At 45.5% G+C, this 17,852-nt stretch overlaps 1 protein-coding gene across 3 annotated transcripts in view; it reads left to right on the forward strand.

Annotated features, from left to right (window-relative positions):
• LOXHD1 (lipoxygenase homology PLAT domains 1) overlaps window positions 1-17,852 on the forward strand; it is a gene marked incomplete at both ends in the record, with an annotated part of 168,985 nt that overhangs the window by 17,534 nt on the left and 133,599 nt on the right. For all 3 annotated transcript variants that reach the window (XM_080714787.1, XM_080714788.1, XM_080714789.1), the window contains one exon: window positions 155-339. In XM_080714787.1, coding sequence (XP_080570913.1) covers window positions 155-339 — 185 coding nt within the window. The remainder of the gene's footprint in view (window positions 1-154; window positions 340-17,852) is intronic.

The raw sequence follows: 17,852 nt of genomic DNA on the forward strand, positions 1-17,852 counted from the left end.
GTATTTCCCTCACATAGACAAGGAATCTATTGTAAAGGAGCAACAGCAACAAAACAATTGGCCCTGATTTGGAGTCATCATTGGGCATTCCAGTGTGGAGGGGGCATCCTCCCGGTTCGGCCAGTGAAGGTGTGGGTATTGGCTTCTGCCCCAGGATCGAACACGACAACACAGGCTTGAACGCCAGCTGGTACCTGGACCGTGTCATTGTGACCGACATGAAGAGGCCTCACCTCCGTTACTACTTCAACTGCAACAACTGGCTGAGCAAGGTGGAGGGTGACCGTCAGTGGTGCCGTGACCTGTTGGCCAGCTTCAACCCTATGGACATGCCCAGAGGTAGGTGGCCAGGCGGGCCAGCTGCCATCCCTACTGATCTGAGCTGGGCTCACTTGGGCCTCTGTCTTGCTCTGGTAGCCCCACCTCCTCTTGACACCTCTCCAGGGTCCTCCTGTTGTCTGGGGTCCAGTGCTGCCCTATTTCTTTTGAAGACTATGTGTTCAGGGGATTTATTGAAGTAGGAGGCACGAGGGGATCTGGTGGCGTGGTAGAGGGACAGGCTCCATCCCGAGGGCAATGTGTTTTCAGTGGTTCTGGCTGATGGGTGTCTACCGAGAGCCACCTGTAGAGATCAAGGCAGTCGCCCCCATATTTCTATTCTCATCCTTATTATGCCCAAGAAATGTTAATTTACAACCAGGGCCTGGCAGATGGGAATCAAAACTTGTAGCTTCCAGGTTCATCATGTTCATCATGCTGCCCCCTGGCTCCTCCCAATTTTATGAGTAGAACAACTAATTTAAGTGACATCTCTGGCCAAGGTCGTAAATTTAGTCATCTTAGTTCTGCAGAAATAAGGGAAAACAGGAGAACAAAGCGTATCAATCCACACACTGCATCTCATGTTCGTTTCTCCCTCACTCCTTTGGCCTCTCACATCCCGACCTCACCTTACCTCGTCACTGCACATATTTGCCTTTTCAAAATGGAGGGCATTAGGCTGGGCGTGGTGGTGCTTGTAATCCCACTACTTGGGAGGCTGAGACTGGAGGATGGCAGGTTTGCTGCCAGCCTCAGATACTCAGTGAGGTCTCTGCAACTTAGTGAGACCCTGTTTCAAAATAAGAAAAATAAAACACAGGGCTGGGAGTAGAATGCCCCGGAGTTCAATCTGCAGTACTGAAAAAAATAAAAAAGGAGGGCATTGCATACAGGTACCATCATCACAAGATGCTGTTGTCATAGGTTCATGGGCCATCAGAGGTGAAAGGGACTTCGGTCCAGGAAAGAGAAGTGACTTCACTACAGTCACTCAACAGAACAGTAGAAGGTTAACATGGTCATTGGATTCTGTCTTCCAGCCTGCACCTGTGTGGTTTCCAAGTTTCACTGACTCTTCAACCAGCAGAAATAAACATGCCCTCTGTTCAATGGGCCTCTGCCCTCAATTTCTCTCTCTGACTTTCTACCTCCTAGCCAACCTTGAACACTTGACTTGTTCCTTTGTAATTCCTATCATAATAATTTGCCACTTCATTAATTCAAGTTTTAAAAAATATGTTGTTGCTGTATTCTTTTATTACAAAAGCCAAATTTGACCATTGCAGAAAACTTAGAAAATAGATATATGTAAACATTAAAAAAGAATACCTGTAATCCCATCTGTTTTTTTACTTGGAAAAACACGGAATGACATTTTGTGTGAGGAGGGGTACTAGGGATCAGGCCTAGGGGCATTCTAGGTGTCTGTTCATACACCCCCAGCCCTTTTTATTTTGAATCAGGATCTTGCTAATTACTGCATGCTGGCCTTGAACCTGCCTCAGCCTCCGAGTACTGGGATTATAGGTGTGTGCCTCTGCACACAGCTGTGGATGACATTTTTGTTCATTCAGTTCTAGTCTTTTCTTTCTTTGTGTGGTGCTGGGGATTGAACCCAAGCGCATTTTACCTCTGAGCGATACCCCCAGACCTATTTTATATTTTATTTGGAAACAGGATCTCACTGAGTTTCAAGTACCTGAGGCTGTCCATGAACTGTGATCCTCCTGGCTCAGCCTCCCAAATGCTGGGATTACAAGCGTGCACCACCACGCCCGGCTCTCTCATTTCTAGTTTTTTCTCTGCATAATTTTAAATAATGAGCTGCTATGATATCCTCTGTTTTACATCATGTTTATTTATATGGCACTAAGTATTACTCAACATTCCTACTTACAGTGACTGTGTAGTGTTCTGGAGTATGACAACGCTCTCATTCACTCGTTGAATCTCTTATCAGTGTCTGTTTAAATTGCATTGGCCCCTGAATTTTTTTTTTTTTTTCTGTGACAGAAAATGTTATTAAAAAACAATCATCTAAACCTTTGTACAGATTCATGATTCTTTTCTTAAGATAAATTGCAAAATGGAATTTCTAAGTCAAATAGAGTGCATTTGGTTAAGGCTTCTTTTTTGGGGGGGAGGGGGCTGGGGATTGAACCCAGGAGCATTTTACCTCCAAGTTACACTCCCAGCCCCTTTTATTTTTATTTTTTAATTTTGAAACAGGGTCTCAATGAGTTCCTGAGGGTCTCACTACATTGCTGAGGCTGGCCTTGAACCTGCGTCCTCCTGTCTTAGCCTCCCAAGTACTGGGATTGCAGGTGTGTACCCGGTTAAACCTTTTGATGGGCATTTCCCAATGGCCCTGAAAGTATCTGTGCACAATCCCACCAACTGTACAAGAATATCCATGTCCATGACCCTCGCCAATATTTAGTAGTGTGGTGTAATTTTCTAGTTGCTAGGAAAAGGGATATTTCAGTGTTCTCTTTTTGCTTCTCTCTTTGTTGAGGCTGAATATTTTTCATAGTTTATTGGCTGTTGGTTTTTTCTGTTTTACTGTCTTTTGTTAAATGTTATTGTATGTATTCACGGTTTACAACATGATGTTATGAGATACATTCTAGGTAGTAAAAGGTTACTATAGGATAATGTGTGTGTGTGTGTGTGTGTGTCTGTGTGTGTGTGTTTTGTCTGTTCATACCTTTTGCCCGAGTTTTCTTTTTTTTTCTTTTTTATATATATGTATTTTTTAATTTTTTTTAATTTTTTATTGGTGCACTGTATTCATACATCATAATGGTATAAAGAAAATACTTTTGTAGACATACATGCACACATCGCCCAGTTAGCGCCTACCTGATCCCCCCCCCCCACCCGTTCCCTCCCCATCCCTCCTTCCCATGCTTGGCTTAGTGGTTGACATCTAGTTTTATAGCAATTTATCCAATATTAACGATGATAATCTCACAAAACAGTTTCATTTGTCTGATACCAAAAGATAACAGTTCAATATTTCTTTTTGCTTTCTTTCTTACCAGAGAATATTTTTTTCTTTTCTTTTTTTTTTTAGGTGAAGCTATCATGCATTTATTTATTTATTTTTCAGAAAAAATCTATCCTGATATGGAATATGGACTCTAGATACCCAAAACAATCTCGAACAAGAACAAAGCTAGAAGATGTATATTTTCTGATTTCAAACCATATAAAGCTACAATAATTGAAACAGTGTAGTACTGTTCTAAAGGCAGATATATAAACCATTGGAGTTAAATAAAAGCCTAGATATAAATTCTTCCATATATTGTCAAGTTATTTTTGACAAGGTCTCCACGAACATTTGGTGGAGGAAATACTAGTCTTTTAACTAAATATTGTTGAAAAATAATAACTACATGAAAAAGAATAAAATTGGACCCTTACCTAATACATATACAAATATTAACTCAAAATAGATTAAAGACCTAAATATAAATCTTAAGACTATAAACTTTTAGGAGAAAATCTGGGTCATAAAACCTCACAACATTGAAATTGGCAGTGATTTCTTGGATATGATTTCAATGGCACAGGCAACAAAAGGGTAAATAAACTCCCTAAAAAATAAAAAAAATATTGTATATCCAAAGACAATGTAAACAGAGTTAAAAGTTACTGATAGAATGGGATAAAATATTTCCAAATGCTATATCTGAACGTATATTAATATTCCAACTAGAAATCCTAAAAATTAGCAACAATAAAAGCAAACAATACAATTTAGAGATAGGTAAAAGACTAACCTAAATAATGAATCTCCACAGATAACCAATCTTAGTTGTCTGTTGGATGGAAAATCTTGTTTCTCTGGTTCTGGTGTGTGTTACCTATTTCTTCTTTGTAGTTAATCTCTTTGAGTATTTTCTCTAGCACTGGTTTTGAAGACATAAATTCCTTCAGTTTCTGTTTGTCGTGGAAGCTTCTTATTTCCCCATCTAATTTGATAGAAAGTTTTGCTGGGTAGGAAATTTTTGGCTGGAAGTTGTTTTCTTTCAGAGTTTGGAATATGTTACTCCAAGCCCTTCTGGCTCTCATGACTTGGTTTGGGAAGTTTGGAGTGATTCTAATTGGTTTGCCTCTGAATGTCACTTGGCCCTTTGTTTTTGTTGCCTTTAAGATTCTCTGCTTGGCTTCCACATTGGTCATTTTGACAATTATGTGGCGTGGGGATCCTCTTCTCTGATCCTCTCTAACGGAAGTTTTATAAGTTTCCTGGACCTGTGTATCGACCTCTTGCTCTATGTTTGGAAAATTTTCTGCTATTATTTCCTTGAAAAGATTGTTAATCCCTTTGGTTTCACCTTCTTTTCCCTCCTCTATTCCAATTATTCTTAGGTTAGCTCTCTTAAAATGGACCCATATTTCTTCAATGTCAGATTCCTGCTGTCGGATTTTTTTTTCTAAATTAGAAACTATGCGTTCATTTTTTGAATGATCATCTTCTAGGAGCGAGATTCTATTCTCCATGTGGTCTAATCGGTTGTTTGTACTTTGAATTGAGGCCTTTACTTCATTAATTGCATCCTTTATCTCTTTTTGGCTCTCTCTGAGTTCTTTTCGAAGCACCTCTATTATTTCTACAGTTATTTTCCTGATTTGATCTTCTAGAAATCTCTGATTTTCTGTTTTATCGGGTTCTGATGTTGTGGGGTTGTGGGCATTCATTGCTCCATTGTTATTCCTCTTTCCCATGATTTCGGAAGTTTGTGCCTTCTCTGGGTTCTTCCCTAGGTCACTACGACTTACTTCACTTAAGGTGCTGTGGATCTCAAGTCTATGATATCTCAGTTCCCACTACTCCTTTACTGGGTTGTATTGCAGAGTCTCAGACCCTGGGAGTCAATCGAGGCTGCTTTAGACCATGGGGTGTGCCAGGTTGGGCGTTCTCCTATGGTGTAATATCTCTGCCACCACCACTCCCCCACTTGGTCAAGTCCATGGGAGTACAGTACTGGGATTTCTCCTCTAGGGGCCCCAATTTGACTCACTGTTGAGTGCGCAGATGGAGCTGTCATGTACTCGGTGAATTCGCTGCTGCTGCTGCTGCTGGTAGCAATATGGCGCCGCTGCTGCGCCCTCGGCCGTGAGGCTGGCGTATTTCTTTTCTGTTTTTGAACTCCACTCTGAGTCCCTGCAGGATGCGCTGAGCCCAGCCCCTGGGAGCTTTAGATGCTTCCTCTGCCGAGAAATCTGCCGAATTCCTCCCGGCTTTTCCGCAGCGGCTCACCTCGGCTCGCTGTCCGCCGCTCCTCTCTGGAGCTTGGTGGGCTGTTAAGTGCGTTGGTCTGGTGCCATCCGGTGAACTCGCTGCTACCACCAGCAGTAAGGCGCTGCTGCCGCGTTCTCGGGCGTGAGGCCGGCGTATCTCCTCTCTGGTTTCTGAGCCCCGTTATGAGTTCCCTATCTCTCTGGAGCCTGGTGCTGCAAGGCAAAATGGCGCCCGCTGCTTCACACCGTGGCTCCGGCTGCAGCACTGCGGTCTGGTTTCTGGTGTCTTGTTTCTCCAGCCCTCTTTTTCTCTGTCCCTTAAAATTACATTTTTTGTTTCTCTGCTGATGGTGTGTTCTGGCTATGAAAGGCGCTGATTTTGTGGTAATAGAGATTGGTTGTTAGCGGAGCTTGTAAGCCCCATTTTGCTCCGTTGCCATCTTCCCGGAAGTCCTGCCCGAGTTTTCTATTGGGATGAATTTCATTGATTCTCCTGTAGACCTTAAGCACATTTAATTCTTGATCGAGTCTCTTTACCAGGACCAGTCCTTAGGAAGTTGCCCAGCGTGCTATCTTCCTCTTTTTTGTTCTCTTTTCTCCCCTTTCTTGGCTTTTCCCACTTTTAACTCCTCATCTTACCTTCTGCTTTGGTTGCACCAAACTCCAGGGTGTCACTCTCAGGAGAAGAGCTTCAGAAAAGTCCCCATTGAGAAAGAATTGATGCATTCCTGAGGTCCTCCAGCTTTCTACAAGTCACCCAGGGTGACGTTTCTTGCCCTTTAGGAGAGAGACCCCTGCTGACCTCGTCTCTGAACACTGCCTGGGCCCTGTCCCTTTAATGAGCTGGGCGACATCATGCTTTACTATTTTCATGTTGTTTCAAAAAAGTGAAAAAAGAAGGGGTATCTTTAAATATAGAAATGACTGCACTGACAAACAAAAGGTTAAGTTTCTTTGCTTTTCACCTGGAATTATACCAACTTGGTACTTGGCTGCCACTGGAGATCTTTGATGATAAAAATAGAGAAGATAATTAGTTCTTCATCAATGCAATTTGATAGGTGGAACATTTCAAAACATGCAATGTGGGCAATAATAGGAGGAGGGAGGAAAGGGAAAATTTTCAGTGTCTACACCACCATCAGCACCACCCAGGGGAGGGAGGATTGTTGGGGAGCCTTGTTTTCTTATTCCAATGCCCATTTTCAAAGTTCTTACTGATAACCAATTGGAATATATATTGTTTTTATTCCTGGTCTTCAGAGAAAGCAGGTGTTCTAGGACAGCTGACTGATCCTCTGGAGATGATCTGCAGGTCACCGTGGACATGGAGAAGACAGGGCCTTGACCAGATTTCTAGGAGATTCCTCTAATAGAGGTCTCACACTTCATGCTTCAAGATAGGCATGAAGGGAGCTCATCCTACTGTGGGGGAGATGTGGATGTGGGGCACCAGTGCTGCCGCTCTGGATAAGAAGAGCCCCTTCTGTGTGGCTCAGTGCTGCCATTTACTGGAGATGGCTGTTCCTTGTCAGACTCTCATTAAATGCATTTCCTGGGAAAGTACCCAACATATCCCTAACAGTCTCAGAGAAATGGATTTATTATGGGTGGCCTCTTCCTTAGTGGAACCCATAGGGCAGAAGGTAGACCCCAGGAAAATCAAAGACAGGAGATCTCCAAGGAAGAAGGTAGAAGTTGACCAACCTCACAGACCCTGGGTCAAGTTCAGTTCCTTAGTTCTTCTCAGTTGGTCACTAAAATTCCTGCAATTGGCACTTTACGAGAACCTGGCTGCAGAACGCACCAAAACAGCTCTGCCTTTTGGTTTCCTCTGTGTCTGACCTCCAGGTGCTGGGGATTCAAAGTGGAGCCAAGGAGGAGGATTGTGAGGCCCTCGGTCTACCTGGGGGTTCCCAAACCCCAGCCACTCACATGCTACCTTCAAGATTCTTGCTTATTCAAGTGCCACTTGCATTATTCATGACTTTTATTCACTCTTTACAACTTACATTTACTTGTAACCTTATTTTCTTTTGAAAGGAAAAGCTGTATTACTATCATAAAAACTGGTTATTGTTTGCTATAAATATCAGGTACACACCTACATACCAACGTGAGTATCATTAGATGACCCTCATCTACTACTGTGGACACGGAGGAGACAGGGCCTTGACCAGATTTCTAGGAGATTCCTCTAACAGGGATCTCACATTTCATGTTTCAAGACAGGCATGATTCCACCTATCATGGGTGGGATACAAACTGTGTCGTAGAGGGCACCACCTGCCCTGACCAGAAAGGAAACAAAATCAGCACCCGAGAAGGAGCCGGGGTGGTGATCAATTATATTTGGGCTTTCCTCTTCATAAGCCCTTGCTTCACGTTATCCTTAAGATACCTCTGGGAATGGGAGTGGGGTGAGAAAGGGGCTGGCAGGTGTTAATTACGGAGACAAGTAAACTGAGGCTCAGGGAGTAGTGACATGTCCAAGGTCAAATGGCCAATCACTAGTGGAGATGAGACTAGACTAAGACCACCTTCTTCTAAGGTGAATTTGCTTTCTGCCTGCCTGTTGGGCAGAGCAAGACCAAGGGCAATGAGTCTGACTCTATCAGAGCCCAAGAGTTGGGAGAGATCGTGGAATGCAGCTGGGCCAATCTCCTTCTGTCTTCCACAGCATCCCCACCAACTGCTTCTTCGGTCGTGGTTTGCATCCAGTCCTTCTTGAGTGGTGGGCAGTTCCCAGAGCAAGCCAGGTCACTACTAAGCAGTATCAGCTGTTGCAAAGATCTCTTTGAAGTTCAAACCCCTAGGGTCTCTCTGAGGCTTCCGCTTGTCTTGCTCCAGTCCTCGCTTGACGTAGCTCAGTGTGTGTCCACCTGTCAGCCCTTCAGCTGCTGGAAGCCCAGCCCTGTCCTCTCAGAAGCGCATCCCCAGGATCTTTGGCTTCAGCTTCTGTCACCTTTGTTCAAGAAGGTTCTTCCCAAACTAGAATTCTGTGCTGCAGAAGGAGGCTTATCAGAACATAGTGAGAGGTCGCCCTGACTCCTTCTTCCTGCTTTTTTTTTTTATTGTGGCAAAACATGCATTAAAATGTTTACTATCTTAATCATTTTTACATCTCAGTTCATTGACATGAAGCACATTCATGGCATTTTGCAACCATCCCTACCATCTATCTCCAGGACTTTTTATGTTCCCACACTGAGACTCTGTTCCCATTAAACACTAACTTCCCCATTTCCCCCTCCCTGAGCCGTGGGTAAATTCTGTTCTACTTTCTGTTGTTATGAATGTGACTACCCTAGGGACCTTGTATCAGGGGAGTCCTACAGTATTTGTCTTTTTGTACTTGGCATATTTCACTTATCACAATGTCTTCAAGGTTCAACCATGCTGTAGTACATGCCCTAATTTAATTTAGTTTTTGCTTAAAGCTAAATCATACTTCATTGTATGTATATACCACATTTTGTTTATTCATTCATCTGCCAATGGACATTTGGGTTATTCCTACCTTTGTGCCATTGCAAATAAAGTTGCTGTGAACCCAGTTGTATAGATACCTGCACAAGTTGCTGCTTTTCATCCTTTTAGGTATATATCCAGGAGTGGAATTGTTAGTTCATATGACATTTCTATGTTTGACGTTTGAGAAATCATAATACTGCTCTCTACAGCGGTTGTACAGAATTTTATATCCCCACCCGCAATGTACGAGAGTTCCAACCTCTCCACGTCACCACTAACACTAACACTTGCTACTTATTGATCTGATAATACATTCCAATGAGTGTGAAGTGGTATCTCTCTGTAGTTTTCAGTTGTGTTTTCCTAATGATTCATAATGTTGATCATCTCTTCATGTGTTTCTCGATCATTTGTATGTTCTTTGGAGAAATGGTCCATTCAAATTCTTTGCCCATTTTTTCCCTTCTAAATCAAGTTGTAGTTGATTTGTAGGAGCTCTTCCTTTCTCTAGATATTAACCTATTATAAACCTCTGAGATATAAATACTTCCCCATGTCATGGGTTGCCTTTTTACTCTGCTGATCATTTGACTATACACCTAAGAGTTTATTTCCATTGTATCCCACTGGTCATCATGTCTGCTCTTGTGCCAGTGCCACTGCTGTCGCTTTGTAGTTAGGTTTGAGATCAGAAGGTGTGATACCTGCAACTTAGATCTTTTTCAAGATTGTTTTAGCTACTCAGGCTCCCTTGATACCTCAATTATTTTAATACATTCAAAATGGTCATTAACTGTTTTAACAGTGACAATATATCAGCACTGACTTTGTAGTCAAAGGGATCCCGTTCACCTAAAAGAAAAGTAAGCTGCCCGCTCCACCACAGCTTCTCAGTTCTTGCCCAGGACTTCCAGGACCTGGAGTCTCCTGCCTCCTGCCCATGAGAATTGGCAAGAGTAAGGTCACAGTCTAGACTGGCTCTCTCCCAGCATCTTGATGGAATGGTCCAGGCAAACATCACCCATGATTAAGCGTTTCAGACAAATGGAGAGCCTGCATGGGGACTCAGCAGACGCCTTTATGATTGTCTCCCACTTAGAGTGGGCGTCAGGGGTCCTGGCATCTTCTGAAGCCTGTGGAAAGTTGGCAGCCGCTATCCCAGCATAGCTGCATTTATTATCCCTGGCAACACAGTCTTGGCGATTGAATCACTCCAGAAGTGCCGTGAATTTTCCCTTCTGCCATCTGCCTCTTGGCATACCTTCCATTGTCATGGATGCCCAACTCCCTTCCTTCCTTCCTGGAGTGGCTCATCCTTTTGACAACCCAGAATCCAGAGGGGCTGAGCAGCTGTGTTGACATGTACACACTGATAGCAGCCCCTGGTGGGAAGCTAAGTTTGGAGATGAAGCATCAGCCTGAGCGGCTGCCAGAGCAAACCACTGTGGCTACTGGGGCAGGGTCTAGCCCTCAGGTGTTCTGGGATGGATAAAGTCTGAGAAACACCATATTTCAGGGACTATTAGTCACTTGGGCTTTAACTACTTAATATGTGTCTATCTGTTTCTCTCACCAAGCCCAGGCTGCTCCAGGAGGCACTGGGGTCTGCTCCTGTCACCTGCTGCCATGGCCCCTGGGTCTTAGGGGCTTGTATGAGCATTGGTTAGAAATAGGCTTGTGTGCATTGGGGGCATCACGTGTGGACACACACACATGCAGAACAGCAGCAGAGATCGTAGAAAGAGCTCTCCTAGAACGGGGGTTCCTAGTCTTACCTTTTAGCAATTGTGTGGCATTAGGCAAGTCAGTCCTTCTGTCTAGCTCTGTTTTCTTATCTTACTGGAAGATTGGACTAGGTATCCCCTGAGGTCCCTGGTAGCGCTGGCTATCTCTGACACTCTGCTAGCTAAGAACCACCTCTTTCTTCTCCTCTTTCTCTTTCTCTCTCTCTCTCTCTCTCTCTCTCTCTCTCTCTCTCTCTCTCTCTCTCTCTCTCTCTCTCTTGCCTGCCCTGGGTTTTTCACCTGTTCACTCAATACCTGTACTTTGATGTTGTCACTTCTGGTGTGACATTCAGGGACACAGTATCCAGGTGCAATTGATAATGTTGCATAGTTTCACTGGCTGAAGATGCAAGGCTACCCAGCCCTCTCTGACCCCAGGGATGCTCAGGACATATCCTGAGGCTGTGGTGGATTGAAACATGAGTTTCAGGGGTATCTGAGTTGGACAAGGCCTGCCAAGATGATGTAATCTCTCTAGGATGATTTGGGATGACTCAGTGTTGAGTCTTAAAGGAGTCTGGGCTGGGGTGTCTGTACCTATTTGGGAGACACAAGCAAGAGCTTTGTAGAGAAGACCCTGCCTGGCCTTCTCACTGCCAATATGATGTCACTTCCTGCCTTCTGGCCAAGCAGTTGCCCACATGGCAGTGCCAACCCACAAACCCTCCCACCTTGAAGATTATTGAGATGATAGTGTGGTTTACACTAACACCAAGCCCACACCACATTGCTTTGGGAAAGCTTTGCCAGTTGGCCATGATGCAGGCCTTTGAAGCCAAGAGCTGTGTTCCAGCTGGCCTGGGGGCTGTTCACACCCTACGGCCATAAGAATCCAGGCACAATGGCTCATAAATGTTTTAGACTCCAGCCTCATCAGCAATAGTGGGAGAAGCCTCTGAAACTCTGAGGTCCAGTCTTAAGATTGAGACTGTCTCTATCCTGGTTTCTAGCTGGGATCTGTTCCTTAGACTTTGTTAGGGACAAGCCTTCTCTGAGAAGACATTGAATAAGCTTTGGTGAATTAATAATAAGAATGTAATAATAATAACTGGCTTCAGCCAAGTCTTGTCATATGCTTCAAAGAGACCAAGGGCTGGTCATTGTTAGGGTAAATAATGCCCACAAGAAGAAGCAAGACCTTGGGCAGGTATCCCAGGAGCATTCACGTGGTGGGAGTGGGTGGGTGATGTTTTCATGTGGATTGCCAGGTTGGGCAAGTGAATTGCTCCCCCCCCACTGTCCAATGGAACATCCAGTTCAGGGGGCTAAAAGTGGTCCAGAGCTTGGAGACAGGTAGAAATGGGATTGTGCTTGTTATCAGCATCAGCACTGTCTACTCTTGGCTATTTCCCCAGGTAACTGGGTTATAATTTCACTAAACCCATGCTGTGCTACCCAGTGATTATCACACAGCTGCAGTTGGTTTTGGCTAGACCTTTCTGGGCACGGTGCCCAGGGTGCATAGGAGGAGAGGACGTGGTAAGCAAGGGATTGTGATTAATATATTAAGGGCATGTGCAAATTGTACTGATCTGTAGTGGATTATGGACCCTCCAGAGGTCTGTGTGACACAAAAGTGAATGCAAAATGAAATCATCCTGGGGGTTTGATGCAAAACAAAACAAAACAAAAACCACCACAAGGGCCAAAGAACCTAGTAGCCCAGACGTACTCCCAGATTCTATTGGATAATGCCATTGCATAATTAAACCACTAATATTAACATTTAGCCCTCTGGGTCAGAAAGTACATGGGTGTAAGATATCTGCTGTGTTCCTACTCTGGCTTTGCTACCCAAAAGCATGAGACCCAAGGCATGTCTCAGCTCCTCCACACCCTGTTTCTTCCTCTATGCAATGCCTGGATGAGGTGGCCTCTTGGGGTCTCTTGGGGATTAGTAGAGAATGGATGGGCCCAGCCCTTCACCACCAGTGCAAAAGGCGATTGGCTTTGGTGCCCTCCCTTCTGCTGCGGCATTCCCCCTGATTTCATCCCTCCGTAGTCCCCATCTTCTGTGTAGCCCCCTTCCTTGGATGTGGTCTTGGACCCCAATTCTCTCTGACCAAAACCTGGCCCTGCCACTCATACAAGCATAAGCAAATGCCCTAAGCTCTGTGACTCCATTCATTTCTTCACCTGGATAATGGGGGTAACATTAATGCCCACCCCAGAGTGCTAACTGGGTAAATGAACACGAAGGTGTCAGCACAGCGGCAGCATAGAGCAGGCACTCAGTAAATGATGTGGTTTCAGGTTGCTGTTTCCACGGCTAAGCGCCTGCTGTTCCTTTCCTCTTCCCCCACAGCCAGGCTGGTTCTGATTGTGAGATGCACAGACTCTGGGTCTGGCCTCTCAGAAAGAACTTTGGAGCACTCGGTTTAAGATCCTGGCAGGAGACACTGGGAATAGGTTTCCGACTGCCCGAGCTGCAGGGACCTTTCTCTTCCCATCTCTCCCCTCCGGCCCTGACACTTCGCCCATCACTGGCTTGTACCGTTGTCCAAGGCTCTCTTTTCTATGGGTCCTGCTCGGGAGTCACTGTACCTTGGCACTCAGTGGCCCCAGGCCCATAGACACAGGCCCGGCCAGCCCGCCGCATTCTCCTCCTCTGAACTTCACAGCAGCTTCCCGCCCACCCCATCTGCTCCCACCTAGCACTGCAGAAAATCGTCTCCGGAAAGAGTGGGAAGAGGGAACCGCTCGGAACCAGGCCCCAGTGAGGCAGATCAGAGAATTTTAGGACTGGGAAGGATGCGTCTACTCCTCTTCTGTTTTGTAAGGTGAAGACAGGAGGCCCAGTGGAGCCAAGTAACCTGCTCTTGGTCACACTGCAGGATGGCAGGGATGCTTGCTTATGTGCCTCCATCTTTATGGCTCCAAAGTGCATCTATTCAGCGATTCAGTGAATGAATTATTTTGGAACCATCTGTGCGCCAGAGACTGTGCTCAGGGTGAACATGTACAGTCCTTCTCTCTAGGAGCTTAGCACCTAGATGGGGGAGTCAGGCTGGAAAATGATAACAGTGAAGGGGGGATGGCACAGACCAATAGAAGCCTAGTGGAGGGATTTGGGAGGGCTTCATGGAGGAGGTGATGCTCAAGCTGACCCACGAGGTCAGCAACAGAATGGGGGTCCTTGGGAGAGGACAGGTTCTGTTGGTACAGGGTCTCATTCATGCTCCAATTCAAAGTTTCATTGCGATCTCCGCCCCCACCTCAGGACCACTTCCAGCCATCGTCTCCTTCACCCCAACAGCAAGACTCTTTGGAGAATGCATGCAACTGTGTATTGGCTCTAAACTTGGTTATTCTGGGTTTTAAGTAGACATTCAAAAGAATTTTTTCTACTCCCATTGATGGACATAGCACTTTCTCTGTGCCACATTTTGTACCCATGAAAACCTGAACTTAAGATGGGAATGCTGCCTTGGCTCTGATCCAGCTGTGGGTGCCCGTTCCAGGCTGGTGGTTTCCTGATGGGTCCCTCCCCTGAGTTCCAGATGTTGGCGGGAGTGAGCCCAGTGAGAGTTGAGAAAGGGTCCTTCTGCCCGGGGCTGGAAGTCCACCTGCTGGCCCTTGCTTCTATGTCCTGTCTTCATTCACCCATCCCCAGTCCTCCTTCCTACACCCTCCTAGTCACTCTGAGCAGCTCAGGAGCTTTTGGTCCCAAAGCCAGCTTGAGAATATGATAGGTTGGCAGGCCTTCTCAGAGGTTTCTTCCAAACTATGGAGGGCATATTCAAGCTTTGGCTTGAGGGTGACTTTAATTTTTAGTTTGCAGTCACAGGAAGAAAAATATGGCCACTGAAAAATTTCAAAAGTATTGTGCAAGTTGTTCAAATAGGAAAAAGAAAGAGGAATGCCATCTTTTATAATCTCGTTACCCAAAGATGATAGTAGGCTGTTTTTACTCAGAGCTTATTCAACTAGTTATCTATCATCTATCTACCTAGTTAATCTTCTTACATATCTGTTATTTATAATAATATCCATTTAGTTTTTAGAGCAACCCATGAGTAAGGTTTTATTATTCTTATTATTACCCTCATTTCAGAGATAAAGTTACTCACGGAGATAAATTAGTTTGTGTGTAAGGGTGGAGCCAAGATTAAACCCAGACACTAGAATTCAGTCACTGTGTTAGATTTCTTTGGAGATGTTCCTATTAACATGTTGGTGAACTTCCTTCCTGGTTTTTTTTTTTTTGTGTGTGTGTGTGTACTTGAATGTATTAAATATTATGTTGCTTAAAAATGATATCGTATTACACTGTATTTTGTAACCATGTTTTTCACTTACTACTGTGATACAGCACTGAATGATATTCTAACCAGTATTTTTTTATTGATTGACTGATACTAGGGACTGAACTCAGAGACATTCTGCCTCCAAACTAGCCCTTATTAAAATTTTTTGCTTTGAAACAGGATCTCACTAGTTTGGTAAAAATATCACTAAGTTGCTGAGCCTGTGTCCTCGAACCTGTGATCCTCCTGTCTCAGCTTCCCAAATACTAGTATTACAAGTGTGTGCCATCACATCTGGCTCTAAATTAATTAATTAATAAACTTTTTGTGATACTGAGGATTAAAGCCAGGAGCATTCTACTTCTGAGCAACACCCCCAGACCTATTATTACTATTAATTATCTGAAACAGGGTCTCACAAAGTTGCAGAGGGCCTCACTAATTGGCTGAGATTGGCTGTCAACTTGTGATTCTCCTGTCTCAGCCTCCCAAACACTGGGATTACAAGCATGCACCACCTCACCTGGCTGAAACCATTATTTTAAATGGATGCATCTTGATGCATGGATAGAATATCAGTCCATGCAAACAATCTCCCATTTTATTTTATTTTATTTTGGTGGTACTGGGGTTCCTGGAAGCCTTCTACCTCCAGGCTACACTCCCAGGCCTATTTTTTATACTTTTTTAAAATTTGGAAACAGGGTCTCTTAAGCCAGCGCGGCTGGCTTCGAACCTGCGCGATCCTCCTGTCTCCACCTCCCAAGCACGGGGATTACAAGTGTGAGCCACCATGCCTGACTCCAGTCTCCCATTTTAGATATTTTTAGGTTTCCAGTTTTTTTGTTTGTTATTATTACCAGTATAAGGCATCCTTATAGGCTATCTGTGAGCATAATTACTGTCTCACTATAAAGGGATCACTATGAACAGGGATTGCACTGTTGGCTCAAGGATTTGCACAATGCTGGGACCTTGATGGTTCCTCTGGACACATGTGAGCAGTGCTGGGTTTCCACTTCTCCAGGGAGACCACCTCCAGGAGTGTCGCACAGCCTGGGAAGAAACTGAAGCGGGTTCCTGGGTGTGCAGGTGGATGGGAAGGGTCTTCTTGGAGCAGCTGGCATGGGGGCAAAGGAAGACGTGCAACTGAGGGGCTTGTGGAAAGAGCTCCACAGGGCTGGGCAGCGAGCTGCATGAGGTGAGCAAACTGGGCAGAGAGGACTAGAAGTTTCTCTACTTTCTACCCTACATCAGCACCTGGGGGCACCAGGCTCACGTTGAATCCTTTCCTTCCTTCCTTCCTTCCTTCCTTCCTTCCTTCCTTCCTTCCTTCCTTTCTTTTCTTTCTTTTTTCTTTTTTTTTCAGTACTGGGGATAAACCCAGGGGCATTCTACTTCCAAGCTACACCCAGCCTAATTTTTTATTCTTTATTTTGAAACAGGTTCTCACTAAGTTGCAGAGGACCTCGCTGATTATCTAAGGCTGGCCGCAACCTGCAATCCTCCTGTCTCAGCCTCCCAAGTATTAGAATTACAAGCATGCACCACCATGCCTGGCACATTGAACCATTTTTTAGGAAGACATACCAGCTGTTTACTGTATAAAGTATATTTATATGGGGGTGGTGAAAGCGATGAGTGCTTTTCCTCAGTTATGGTCCATGCACACTATTAATGGCTAAGTAATGTTTAAATGTCATTGTCAACCAGGCTCAGCTGAGGTCTTGGGCTCAGGTGTGTCTTGAGGGTCCTCAGTGTGTGTCCTCAGGTCCTTGGTGAGCCTGGGAGGCTCTCATTAGTTTGATACGGGGGTGTGTCTACAAGGGCCACCAAGTCAGGGTTATTGAAGGAAAAACAAAGGTACATCCTAGTTCTGTTTGCTAGACAGAGAGAGAGAGAGAGAAAAGAGGCCAGGGGAGGGCACTGTGAGGGAGAAAGTGGAGGGGCCTGGGCCCTTGTCCAGCATCTTGGGACCAGGAGTAGGGAGTGTATCCCAGACCCCATGGGGAGCTCAGAAGAGTTCAAGCAGGAGGTGATGGGAGGCAGGCTGGACCTCCTGGAGTTGGGAGGGCCTGGGGCAACCAGCAGGGAGGAAGAAGAGATATTTTAGGGACAGCTTAGAGAGAAGGAGCACTGGAGTCCCTGGGCTTGGGAGAGAATTCCTTGGTCAGTGGCAGTGACCCAGCACTGCCCTGTCTGCTCACCCAGCCCCCCCCCCCCCAACACCTTTGCAGGCTGGAGCAGTGGCAGCCCCCCCTGGCTGGGAGAGAACATTCTCCCTCATCCCCCACCCCAGGGCAGACCCGCTGAGTTGTTCTCCCTCTCTGTCTTCTCTTCCTCCTACGCACCGCCTGTGAAGTCTCACTTCCAGCACCTCGGTGGGGCTCAGGGAGCGGAAGTGGGGGGTGTCAGGGTGTGAGCCATTGCAGATCCTCTTGCAGGCGGGGTAAAATGGAGCCCGATCAGCCTCCTCCCAACTGCCTCCCTAGCCCTCAAGGGCCCAAACGACTCGGGCCACATCGTATTTACATGGGATCTGGGGATGGGGGAAAGGAAGAGAAAGAAACATCACCCACCCATCGGTTCATTCATGAGTCTCTGCTTCCTTAAAAAAGTCCAGACATGTGAGCAGCTCCAGGCTCAAGTGGTGCCTGGTGTGGGGTGGTCCCTCCCCAGTGCCACGGAGGCCCAGCAATGGACATATGCATGACTGTGGCTGCCCAGGCTCAGCTGTGCAGGCAGCACCCTGACTGGGGCCCGGCCCCCTCAG

This window comes from Muscardinus avellanarius (genome assembly GCF_963383645.1).
Source record: "Muscardinus avellanarius genome assembly, chromosome: 17".
Classification (NCBI taxonomy): Eukaryota; Metazoa; Chordata; class Mammalia; order Rodentia; family Gliridae; genus Muscardinus; species Muscardinus avellanarius.